At 41.9% G+C, this 13,698-nt stretch overlaps 1 protein-coding gene across 8 annotated transcripts in view; it reads right to left on the bottom strand.

Annotated features, from left to right (window-relative positions):
• Positions 1-13,698, bottom strand: part of Nsmce2 (NSE2 (MMS21) homolog, SMC5-SMC6 complex SUMO ligase) — a 228,301-nt gene that overhangs the window by 182,103 nt on the left and 32,500 nt on the right. For all 8 annotated transcript variants that reach the window (XR_008220493.1, XR_008220494.1, XM_052747878.1 and 5 more), the window contains exon 3: positions 673-779. Coding sequence is in view for 6 of the 8 variants with exons in the window: in XM_052747878.1 (XP_052603838.1) it covers positions 673-779 (107 nt within the window). In the remaining 2 variants the exon portion in view is untranslated. The remainder of the gene's footprint in view (positions 1-672; positions 780-13,698) is intronic.

Raw genomic sequence — 13,698 nt, 5'->3', positions numbered from 1 at the left:
CAGAAGTGCAAGGCACCCTGTTACACAGGTGTCTGAAGTCACTTGGACAGGGAGTTTCCGTGGCTCAGAGACAGAGGGTTTCTCAGAAGCATTACTGCAACCTTATTGCTCACTTCTTACTCAACACAGCACTACTAAAGAGGATGTTGCCACCTTCCCACCTTAACTGCCTAGTGCTGTTCCTGTGACAGCTGGAGTCACCAGAGATAAGTTTGGCCTCTGGAACAACTGAAATGCCAACTTACTTTATTTTTAAACTTCCTCTAAATGTTTCCATATTATCTGATTCTAAAAAATTTGCAAGAGATGCATATTAGTTAAAGGTAGAGAATGAGTAACTAAACCTGGTCCAAGTTATGCTTAAGCAGATCTGACTAGAAACAAGCTATACACACTTTCAGCACTTTAATGAAAATCTGCTCACATTTGAAGGGACTTACGTAGAACTTTTAAGAAAAAAAATGCGAGACGATCTAAAATGCATTCCATATACTAATTAGCCTAGGTGCCCAGCTGAGACATATCTCAGATTCCTGCTGCATGAGCATTCTGATCAACAGCTGCTTTAGTAAGGACAAGGAGCTATCAAGGGTAGAAAAGAATTTTGATTTTCTTTCCATTTCTAGATCAGAGAGCCATAAGCAAATACTCAGGGAAGTGGAAGAGACTTACATGATTTATCGTAGACTGGACAGCCTTAACGTAATGGCTTAGTTCTCGATCCATTTTAGCAAATTCAACCATGGCCCTGTCCATACTGTATTCACTACTCACTTCAGCTGAAAGAGAAAAAGAAGTTGTGATTATTATTGTTCACCTCAAATGCCACATCTGGAAAAAGTCCAAACAACATAATCATCCAAAGGGCTAATTTGTAAAAGTACTGCATTTTTCTTCAAAATCCCCTCAACAATCAGCTTTGCCTAGTTGTATGTCTCTCCCTTTCCAGAACTTTCCAGGGACTGGCAGTGATTTGGGGGAGGGGTTCTCTGCCTTTTTCATGTAACATCTTGCCGTTCTTTCCTAGTCTCTGTCCTCTTGTGGAACAAGACAAATTTCTATGCCTTCCCTAGCCTGCTGCATCTGACATAGACACAGATCAGTTATGTTACTATTACAAAAGAGGACTAAGAATTAAGAAAACACAGTGGACTGCAGAAACACTCCGTTCTGGGCTCTGGCCTCTCGCCGCCCTTCTGCAGCACACCAAGAGAAAGCACCATTCCAGCTTCATCTCCAGTTCTCAGGATCTCAGATAGTGCACTGTCTTCATCCCTTTTCAGTTCCCTCCCCTCAGGCTACACTGTTCTTCCCCAGTGGTTATCAGCTCCTCCAGACAGTCTCTGGGTTCTAGCCTCAGCTGAGGCTACCTGTAGGTTGGTCACACTTCCTTGCTTGGGCTTTGATGTCTACTACTGGGAGCAGACTGGAGAAGGAAAAGAGACCCACCACCCAGAAGATATGGATTGCCACTGGATCCCACAACATATATTTCCACCATCAAATTTCCCCCACTAGGGGCTAGAGAGATGGCTCAGACATGCTGAGTACATACAGCTCTTACAGTGGATCTGAGTTCAGTTCCCAGCTCTCACAACTGCCTGTAACTCCAGCTTCATCTGATACCCTGTCTGGCTTCCTTGGGTACTTGCACTCACATGCACATAAGCTCTCCTTCCCCTCAACACCCTACGCCATATATACATAATTAAAAATAAAATACATCTTTTAAAAATTGTCCCACTTAGCCAGGTATGGTGGCACATGTAGGTAAGCCCAGCACTCAGGAAGATGAGGACACAGCATGCACTCACGCACACACATACATATTTTCACAAAGCCCTTCCTAAGTGTCCCCATCAAACTTCATCTGCACATCCTTCAAGAGTTGAGCTCAAATCCCATCTGTTCTGAAATTATACCAACCTAGAAGAAACTATTTGCTTAATTTAACACCTACACTTCATATTTTGGCACCATAAGTAATTGTGCCTTTCTTATCCCCATTTTTCTCATTTTTCCAAGGACAAGAATGGTGTGTTAGTGTTCCTGAGACCTAACAAAAAGTTGCAGAATTCATCTTTCTTCTATACTTCCTAAATCTGGAAATTTCCTACCTGATATTCTATTGAATTAAAAGAAAGAAAAACATATGTTATATACTCATTTGTCTATTCTATTTTCTGTGTGATTTCCTTTCCATCAGAAAAAAATGAATACACCAATACTGGGTGGGGATGGAAGGCAGACTCACACAAAGATGTCAAAATTCTTAGAAAGATAATCCAAGAGAGGAGAGATTAATTGTACCCCTACCTGCAGGACTGCCACTAGAGAGGCTGGGCAGGTGACAAAGTATGGAAACAGACCACATACTTACAGCGACAGAACAGCTGTAAGTATGACAGAACAGTGAACGAACGCCTCCTTACGAACCGGCACTATATACCGGCAAACTGTACTTGTCACACCTTCCAGCAGCGCTCAAACAGGTGGCCGGTTGTTCCGTTGTTGTTGTTTTGATTTTTCAATACGAGGGATTAAACTCAGAGCCTCACACTTATGAGACAAGAATTCTATCACTGAGCTACAGCCCTGGCCCTTTTAAATTGCCCAGACTGGTCCTGAATTCAATCTGTAGCCCAAATGGGCCTTGAACTAGGGATCTTCCTGCCTTGGACCCCAGCATATTACAGGCCCATACTACCAGACCCATCAAAGAGATGGGTAGTTTTTACTTGCCTTTTATGCAGAAGAAAGCTAAAATAACTTGTTCAAAGTTATTGGTACCAAGCAGGAGAACCGAACTTCCAAATCAGGCTCTCTAATGGCAAAACATAGATGCTACTCTCTTGAACAAAACAGAAATTTAATATGAGAAAGACTCCAGCTCCTTTACAAGGATTTAAGACAACCTGTGAGCTTCAGTTCAGTTTCCAGCCAGTCCCTTAGCACAGTATTAAGTAGGTCACTGGGAAATTGACTCAGAGGCTTAGTGGTCCTGATCCTGGAAGGCTCTTTCTAAATTCCTCAAATAGAAAAAGTGGATAAGAAAAAGGATGCTTCCCCTGGGGTTAGAAGTCCACTAAGTTTTAACATGGGGAAAGTATCTTCCCATCCTCACAGGTAGTTTGAAGGGCTACGACAACACACAAGTCACCCACTGAATGGAGACCGCCAGCCAAGTGCAGCCATTCGGAAGTCCGGGATGCACTAGTCCAAGAGCACCTGCAACAAGCACACAGAGAGAAGAAGCTGCTAAAATCACCTGCCAGGTGACAAAAAGAATCCAGAGAAATGGTCAGGGGGAACTAGACTCCTACAAAGAAACCAGTGCAGAGGCGCTTCTAAGCAGCACTCACAGTTAGAAATAATTTTTATTACCCATATACCTAATTGCTCTCCTCTGACCAAACATGGCCTGGGAAGGCTGGGAATATTGAAACTTCTTCAATATGTCATCCTATGAACAATTATGCATTAGACTCAGCCCTTTCTTTCAGTAACTCAATGAACCTACATGAAATACATGCACATTGACTTCCAAGCCAATGTACACATTGAGAAGCCTCGTGGGGAGAACTCAAGGCCTCTGGGAAACCTGTCACCTGGCACATTAATTAAGAAATTGTTCCAAGAAGTTAGGACAATAACTAGCTGAAATATGTCCCCCCACCTCCACCCCAGCAAGCCAAGTCCAGAGGGCACAGATAATCCCTGCTTTGCATTATAAAACCATAGCTGTCTGTAAGTAGGCCAGCATCAGGTTGTTCTATAAATCTACCCAACAATGCTGCTCTGTGCTATTCCTAACACCATGCAGAACGACTACAGCCTGTACTACCTAATACCAAGCGTGACTCGGTAAAGAAAGAGTCGCAAAACAACCATCCCTGGGAGACAGTTTCTGTTTTGTTTGTTTGTTTTCCTACTCAGGGGCAAACTCCAGGAAAACAAAGAATAATATAATCACTGGAAGAGGGCTCCATTTGAGATTGAAATACTCTGATGCTTACATAATTGGAGAAGTCTCTAAGTGGATGAAGCTGGCCTGCTTATAGTTTTTCTGAAGTCAGACAAACCTATAATTATGCAATCTCAGCAGCCACGCTATTCATTAGACACGTCATCTGTTACTCAATGTTAAAATGCACCAACAGCAATAACTATTACTATTCTCTGCTTTGAAGCGCTGAAAAAGCATTGAAGCAGAAATGGGTGACTTAGTGCTAGAATGAATCCCAACTTCAAACAAAATTCATGAGACTTTAATGAGAGGAAGATGATGGCTGAGGCAGGAACAATTATGGAAGTATGAAGGTCAAACAGTAGCCCTCGATGCCAGTTGTCCTGAATGTGGAAGGCCAGAGCAGAAGAAGGGACAGCTGACAGGAGAGGAGACGAGTAAGCTGCTTTTATGGAGCTGGACTCTCAAGGAGGAATGACTCCAGGTTGTGGCTAAAACTGTAGGTGGTAAGCATGGCAATATGGTGTCCTTATGACAGCGGGGGAGCATGAGATTTTCTTTCCCATTCAGTTCCAACACTGTCTAGGTTTGAGTCACACCTATTTGCTCAGTATAATTTTCTAGGCCACAGGTTGAAAAGCAGCAGCAGATGGGGGAAGCAGTTCTTTATGGTGGTATGTCTGCGTCCACCTGGTTATGATCAATAGACCAACCCAAGTGCCATTCCAGACCAGCAACCAGGTTAGTGAGGGGAAATGGTAAGTGACCCAGTTCTGGACCAACTGTTCTAAATAGGGCCTTCCCTAACCACAGGCGTGCTGTGGCTGCAGCCCAAGGTATGCACTGGAGAAGAATACACTTCCCTGAGGCCTAGCTCTGAGGGTTTGGGAAGTCAAGCTGAAAGTCATTCATGAACTCTAAGTCTTCACTAGTACTAGAAACAAACATCAAAGTCTAGGCTTGCCCTCCTTGTCTCTCCAAGCAACCATACACAGGGACCACTGCACCTCACTACACCTCACATGTCTGTTTGATATGCCCTAGTGAAATCTCTCTATGACCTCAGCTATAAGGTCTTTTCCCAGACATCTGTCCACTGTCCAGAATAGGTCCAAATATCCCATCCCTTATCAATCCATAAACCTCTTTACCTTTACAAGTAGGACATGTGTGCGCACACACTAGGGAGGCACACCCTCAAAACAAATGTCACCTACTTATTCTTTCCACCCGCATATCTGATTCACTTGAGCAGCTCTGTCCATGGCTAAGCTTTTTTCTCAAATTTTGTCCTAAACATAAAAATAAAAACCGTGGGATCAGGTTAATTTTTTTATTCTACGAAGCTGCACATAAGCATGTCTGAACAGAAACACACCAATTACATGTAGTTGTTTAAGTTCAACACCATGTATTTTATTAGTGAATTACCAAGCTAAGACAAAGCAGACATTTAGTGTTGCTAAGGATTGCTGCCTATGAGTCAACATGACTCACACACTCAGAAGAATCTGATAAACATTAAATGTCATAAACTACATATACCATTTTGGCAAGAGAGAAGGAAGGCAGCAAGGGGTTGTCTGACTTTATTTTACATTTCTTAGAATAAATGGCACATGAAGCCAGAAGATTTTATTTTCTGAAAATTGGGAATAAGTACTTCCAGATCCTTCAAATGAGAACTCGATTCTTTGATATTTTATTCAAAAAGCATCTACTCTTTTTTTTCTTGAGAAATGCAAACAGATGACAATATAAACCATGCCCTGAACTTCTCCCTGTCAAAATCAAAACCAAAACACTACTTCTCTGTAAAATCAGCTCTAATTATCTATCTCTAGTGACATGTATCTGTGTGTGTCTCCTGGCAGACAGATATTAAGCAATCAACATTCATCAGGAGTTGAATTTAATGACTTACTCACTGCTTGAGCAATCTTTAATAGAAACTTGGTTACTTCTCACTACACTGCACTTCAAAGTTGTAATTATTCCTCTACACAGATATTAATGTGGTAAAATTCAAACTGAATCCCCATGTTACAACTGCCTCCCACCGCAGGTAAGAGTGGAGTATCAGGTGTATGGCATTAGCGAGTCAGCAGCTGGTTTCTTCCCAAGCTCTAGGAGAAACCCTGGAGAATTCCTCACCCTTTCTGCCGCCCGCCCACCTACAGCTCTCCTCATGCCATCAACACAAAAGCGGGAAGCTGTCTACCACACAGCTGAGAAGGCAGCTCTGGAATCCAGGTTTAAGCCAATCTCAATTACTTCACTACAGGCTCTGCAGTCTTTGGAAAGACTGTTTCCACATCTCTATAATGGGTACCAGAACAGTACTGGGGGCTAGAGAGATGGCTGAGTAGTTAAGAGCACTTGTTATTCTTGCAGAGAACCAGGGTTCAATTCCCAGAACCCATATGGCAGCTCACAAGAACCTCTAACTCCAGATCCAGGAGAGTTGATGCCTTCTCTGCCATCCGTCAGCACCAGGTACGCATATGGTGCATATTCATAAATGCAGGCAAACACTCATACACATAAAAAATTTTTAAAAAGATATAGAACAGCACCAAATTCATCAAGTTGTTATCTGGACTAAATAAGACATGCAGGTACAGTGTTCAATGCAGAGCCTGGCTCAGGGTTAGCACTAACTCAACATATCTGTTACTAAAACCACTGCAGGGTAGATAGTTAATCTGCAAATGTACTTTATCCAAATCCTAAAAGCATCTTGCCCTCAGAACTAAAAAGTATCAAGTTTGTACTAACTTGCAAAGCACCAAGATGAACTCACAGACTTCAATGTTCAGTGAGAAGTGTTGCAGACATTCCTTTCCAAGTTCACAAATGCTTACTGGGCACTTACCACACATCAGGCAGGGAAAATGCCTTAAAGGAAGAGAAACAGCAGCTACCACTGCCTCAGGAGGCAGAATGGTTTAGAAAGGCCATGGCTTTTTCACCAGACTGGGGTAGAGGCTAAACAAATGGTTTCACTGCTCCCCATGGAGACTGACTGAGAATTACAATAGTCACAAAACCACCAATGAGGCACAAAGAAGGGCAGGAGCGGAAACACTGACCAGCCTTCAATGGGCACTCTGTCCTAGAATCCATGAACACACTGCCTCCTGATCCCACATCAACCATGTATTATTAAGCACACAATGGAGATAAGGAAACTAACTCCCAGAGAGGTGAAATCATCTGGCCAGGTCATGGAGTTAATAAATAGTGGAGTTATGACTTGAAGTTAGCACCGGAGGCACAGCCACAGTGTCTGAACTACCACAGAAAGAGACAAAGCAGACTCCAGACAGAAGCTTACCATGGAGTAATGAACATGTTGTTCCTTATCTAAAGGCTTATTGAATCGTCTTCCTCTGAGAGGAAAGGAGAGAGGGGAAAGAGAGAAAAGTTCCCTGTACTCCTCCTCAGACTCCATCTCCCTTCATTAGAGAGGCATTATACAGACAAAAGAAACATTTGCTGGCACCCCATAAGCTACCATGGCAGAGACATCCCAAAATCACAGAAATGAATGCGGCCAGCTACTAAAGCACCATGGGCTCCTCTCATTTACAACACACCCACACACTCTCTTTTGGTCCCCGCAAGTTTTCAGGGTCAGTCTTTCCCTTGACTCTAACACTTCCCCTACATCCCAGCCAGCCGTTTCTTCCGACTAGACTGGAGAGAAATAGTGAGCTAAGGCAGGAAGCAATTGTCACAGCAGTATTTCCCAACTAACATCACTTCTGTCTAAGTCACGTTTTATCTACAGTGGGAGACTTGGGAGACCCAGGAAAGAGGCTTAGGGAATAGAGTTTGGCTTTGACTCTGGACCAACACCAAAGCTCCTGCATGACTTTCAGGCAGTAAAGACAAAGAGGAATCTCTTCTGAGTAAGTCTACCATGGTGACTGAGAAACTGAAAGAGCATATTGGAAAATCATCCACACCATATCTGGAACACAGACCCATGAAAAGTGAAGGCTATTTTCCTTTATTATTCATACTTTCTAATATAATATAATTTCATTACTTTCTAATATAACTTTAACATAAATCTATCTCACTTAAGCTGGTAAATGCAGAATTATACAGTTTCTCCACATATTTAAAAGCAATGTTTTAAGATTAATAACGCATATGGTTGCAAACTGACATGATACACTCATGTGGTATCTCCAGCCTGCAAGCACTCTGTCCTGCCAACACTGCTATGAGGTTCCCAACAGTGTAGTCTTCTCATAGAGCTATTCTATGTATGACATGGCACCTTCTAAAAATGATTACAGACAGCAAAATAGTGCTAGACACTATGAAACAAGGACTCAAAGCACGGCACGTTAGGAGAAATGACTTTCAGTCTCGCAGTGAAATCCATGTTCCTTAGTTGCTAGTCTTCATATACAGGAACTCCAGGACATCTGCTCTAAAGTAACAACATAAAAGCAACAGAAACAAGTTCCACATGAAAAGCAAGGACAGTGATGCTGTGCAAGGGACAGAACTGGAGGGTAGTGAATGCACTCCATCACCCACCAGTCATCACCACCAAGCAGGGTCTCTTTGCCTGGCATCTGCTGTCCTGAAGAGCAAGCAATGGGGCAGTGGTTTATCTGCTTACAAACAGTGGCAACTGCTGGGGATGTCTTTCTGTATGCTGTGAATGTGTTGCTCTGATTGATTGATAAATAAAACACTGATTGGCCAGTAGCCAGGCAGGAAGTATAGTACAGGCAGTATAAGTATAGGCAGAATAAGCAGAGAGGAGAATTCTGGGAGGAGGAAGGCTGAGTCTGGAGACACTGACAGCCGCTGTCATGAGAAGCAAGAACCGGTAAGCCACAAGCCACATGGCAACTTATAGATTAATAAAAATGGGTTAATTTAAGATATAAGAACTAGATAGCAAGAAGCCTGCCATGGCCATACAGCTTATAAGTAATATAAGTCTCTGTGTGTTTACTTGGGTCTGAGTGGCTGTGGGCCTGGGCAGGACTGGAGAAAACTCCAGCTACAGGCAACAAGTGTTTACCCCATTCAGAATGTCCTCAGAAACATGGACAGCCACTTGGACTCTGTCTGACTTGGTGTGTTGAGAAAGTTAGTTCCACAGCTGATCTGCTCTAATTAGTGGAGGCCTCACAGAAAAGGCTGGTTCAGCACCAGGCAGAGGTAACAATGAACCTGAACTGCTCAACACATTAACTTACTGACACCTCACAGCCCTTGTATAAAGTGATTTTACTCTTGCTGTATGTGGTTCATGAAACTACTACAGACAGAATAATTTGATTCTTCCTCAATATCAGAAGCAAGACTTGAACCTCATACCTCAGCTCTAGAGCTCAGGCAAGCTTCCTCCCAGGCCTAACCAAGTCCCCATTTTCTTAGCGATGATCTCAGTCCTTTAAAGATCGGAAGGGGAACAGTTAATCTTTGCTTCCTGCAATCTTTCACCAACTCTTTGCTGCCACAACAAATAGCAATCACCAATTAGCTGGCTTGCCTTCTTTTGTCATTTTAAAGATGGACTCCAGGATGGAAGACAAGAATTGTAAGCACAAGTCAAGCAATGGCTGTAGTACCCTTACCACACTTACATCACTACGTCAATGGTACTTCAGATTGCAATTCAAACAAACAAACACAAACAAACAACAACAACAACAACACATCAAGGGAGACTGTTATTAAGCCAAACCTCTTTCTTCCTTTATTAGAGCTGCTGAATTTTTTTTTTCTAACCTAAAGTTCAAACTCTAAGTTGATCAAAATTCATGTTTCTGAAATCTGGAACTCTTATTTCATTCAGGAAGTGGAGGTCTTTATGAATTTCATCTATCACCTAATTATCAGCAGGCCTCCCCATGTTCTATGGTACACTAATTTGACAATATTGCCTTTTCTTAGTTTTTTCTTCAATTAGTTAAATAAACAGCTCCTATCAGTAGAGGACTTATGTGGTAGGCACTAATTAATTCACATGGATGCTTCTCAGTTGACCCTTATAATGGGTTTGTAAAGAAGATACCATTGCCACTTCATGGACAAAAACATGGCTTAGAGGGCCCAAGTACAATGAACTGACGTCACATGAGCTAATGAACCATGGAGAAGACTCAGATCAGGGTCTGTGATACAGCAGAATCCATTTCCCAACTATATTTTATCACCTCTGGGGCATAAGCCAAGTCCAGGGAAGAGTCCTCATAAGACATGTGAAGACTGGAAAGCATCCTTACTGTAGGATGTCAATCACTCTAGAGGAAAAAAAAAAAAATGGGAAGAAGGGAGGACTTAGAGTGATGAGGAACAAAACTATCAAATCATGAAATGAGATAGCTACTCAGGGAAAAGAGCTAACTGTCTTTAACCTGCAAATAAGGAGACTAGAAACCAGTTTGGACTACATAGTGAAACCTTGTTTCAAAACAACACAGCAAATCCAAACAAACCATATCTCTGTACTTATTTTAAATTATCTTAAAGTTTGTAATAAGAAAAAATTACTGGGGGCTGGAGAGATGGCTCAGTGGTTAGAAGCACTGACTGCTCTTCCAGAGGACCCGGGTTCAATTCCCAGCACCTACATGGCAGCTTACAGCTATCTGCAACTCCAGTTCCAGGGGACCCAACACCAATGCACATTAAAAAGAAAGAAAGAAAAAAAAAGATTACTAGGTCCAGCCTGTCAAATAGTTAATGAAGAAACAAATTAAACAGTTTAAGCCATGAAAAAGAACCTAACTATACGTATGAATTTTAGGATCCCTGCTAAATTTGTTAAGTGAAAAGACCTATCTCACAGGGTCTACAATCTCTGTTATTGATCTAACTCTTGGATGTTGTTTAAGTGGGAAGTATTTGGGTCTGAGAACATTTCTTTATGGAAAGAGAAAGGAAATCATAAAAGGAAAAAAATTATGTCATGTTCATATGCTATATTAGTCAGGGTTCTCTAGAGTAACAGAACTTAGAGACTAAATCTCTCTGTATATGTATAGAAAGGGGGTTTATTAGACTGATTTACAGGCTGTGGTCTAGCTAATCCAACAATAGCTGGCTATGAACAGAAAAGTTCAAGAATCCAGTAGTTGCTAAGTCCATAAGGCTGGATGTCTCAGCTGGTCTTCAGCATACACTGGAATCCCAAAGAAGTAGACTCTAATGCCAGTCAAAGAATGGACGTGCTAGGAGAGCAAGGGCAAGCAGGCAATAACAAATCTCCCTTCTTCCATGTCCTTATAAAGGTTTCCAGCAGAAAGCATGGCCCCGATACGATCTGGGTTAAAGGTGTGCCTTCCTACCTCGAAGTAGATCGTCCCACTTCAAATTAAGCAGAAATCCCTCACAGGTGTGCCCTCTATTTTTGGGGTTTAGTTACTTCCAAATGTAGCCAAGTTGACAACCAAGAGTAGCCATCACATATCCGTTGGAAAATAATTTCTGTGATTATTTTTGAAAGCCAAATAAATTTGATTTCATACAAATAATAGCAAATCAATCAGTTAAAACTTAATCACTGGCAATTCATTAAACCCAGCCTATGATAACTTACTATAAACATCATAATGCCCGTCCTGTCCTCATATTTGCACTTCCATATCATTCAAGTTCCTGAAAAGGTACATCTTGGGCATCATAGGTATGTCTCAGGCATCAAAAAGTATGTCTTTGGAATTATAAGATATGTCGGGCATCAAAGGGTAATTGTTTGTTTTCTTTTTTTTTTTTTTTTCGTTTTTCGAGACAGGGTTTCTCTGTGTAGCTTTGCGCCTTTCCTGGGACTCGCTTGGTAGCCCAGGCTGGCCTCGAACTCACAGAGATCCACCTGGCTCTGCCTCCCAAGTGCTGGGATTAAAGGCGTGCGCCACCACCGCCCGGCAATTGTTTGTTTTCTTACACTTGTACTTATATTAATTATCTTACAATGTTTTACTTTCCGTGTAATTGCCCTACATCAGCAATGATGTCCAAGACTGTTTGCCTTCCTTTCTTTAAAAAGCTTGCATCAAAGAAATAATGAACTACTGACACTTAAACCTACTAGAAACTCAACAGGGAACTTGCTGGTAAAGTAAGCTGTAATAAAATGACCACCCACTACTGTATCTGGTTTGGGAAAGCAAGTACAATCAAGTATAAAATAAGAAATAAAGAACTATTAAGTATTCACTTAGCAAGTGGTTCTGAAATCCAAGGTTACCAATTATAACACTGTAGCAGTATTTATAAGATGGGAGGATCCAGTAGATCACAACCCACATGCAAGCACCCAGCTACAGCAACCAAACAGAACCAGAGAAAATTCAAGACCTAAACCCTGATGTCACGGTGGCTGTTCCTTCTAGGCATCCTCCACATCTCACTAGTGGAGAAGTTCCTTCAAGCCTGCCCACCACAATCACTGAGCACCTCCTCTCCGACCCAAGCTACCTTGTTTCTATCTAGACTGTTTCTCCCGCAGGACTGTTGTACTTCCTTGGTCATTTACTTTGCCAATATCTTTTCTTCCTAATCCCTTTTCCAAGTAACCAGTTCTCTTTCTTTGATGTTACATTCTTGTTTATCAAAAGTCTGCTAGAATACTTCTACTTCTGATCAAGATGGGTGCTGGTCTGAAACAACCAAATAAAAAAAAAGGTACAAGAAAAAGTTATAAAGGTTCATAAGACATTAACCATGTGCAAAGAGAAAGGGAGGAGAGTGGCTAGAAAAGCCTATGATGTAGGCTAATAGTCCTTAGCCTCTTGGGGAAGTTTCCAGGTTGCAGGCACACAAGACAAACCAAAATCTCAGCTGACTTTCGAATGAAGTGTTCAGTTGATTATAAAATACATAGGATATGCAGAGAACCCAGAATGAACAAAACAATGTTGAAAGAGGAAACAGTGGAGGTCCAATACTACCTAATTTGAAGTTACATTAAAGGCTTCATTATCAGGATAACGTGATGTTTCGCAGAAACACCAAGAGATGAACAGAAGAGAGTCCAGAAGCAGATACGCACATACATGGACAACTGACCTAACAAAGGGACAAGGGCAGTTTACCAGGGGGAAACTTGTCTGCAAGTGGTACTGTAACCACAGGAAAAGAGAAGCAGAAAGAGAAGGAAAAGGAGAAAAGACAGAAAAGAAAAAGGAGGAAAGGGGAAGCAAAGAGTGAAGGGGAAAAGAGCAGGAACAGAAGATGAAAAGGAAAAAGCAAAACAGATGCATACCTCATACCTTATATACATACAAAGTGCAAAACAAAACTCTGAGGGGGAAAAAACTTACAGAAGAAAACCTTCGGAAACTGGAGTTCAGCCAAAGACTTAGATATGTTACCCAAAGTACAATCCATAAGAGAGCAAACTGATGAACCGCAGTGTGGTGATATACTGTGTACCCTAATAAAATCTGCCTGAAAATCAGAGTACACAACAAGCCACTAGAGTAAACATAGAGGCCAGGCAGTGCTGACACACACCTTTAATCCTGACACTCGGAAGGCAGAGATCTGTCTGGATCTTTTTGAGTTCAAAGCCACCCTGGACTACATGAGACTGACTCAGTCTAGGAAAAAAATAAAGCCAGGCAGTGGTGGCACACACCTTTAATCCCAATACTTGGGAGTCACACGCCTTTAATCCCAGCACTTGAGATCTCATGCCTTTGCTTGGGAAGCACACAGGCCTTTAATCCCAGCACCAAAAAGGAAGTGAT

Source organism: Peromyscus californicus, unplaced genomic scaffold (assembly GCF_007827085.1).
Source record: "Peromyscus californicus insignis strain IS unplaced genomic scaffold, ASM782708v3 Scaffold_20__1_contigs__length_68692818, whole genome shotgun sequence".
In the NCBI taxonomy this organism is placed as follows: Eukaryota; Metazoa; Chordata; class Mammalia; order Rodentia; family Cricetidae; genus Peromyscus; species Peromyscus californicus.
Note: the sequence above shows the minus strand (reverse complement) of the source record. Positions and strands in the feature narration are given on the sequence as shown.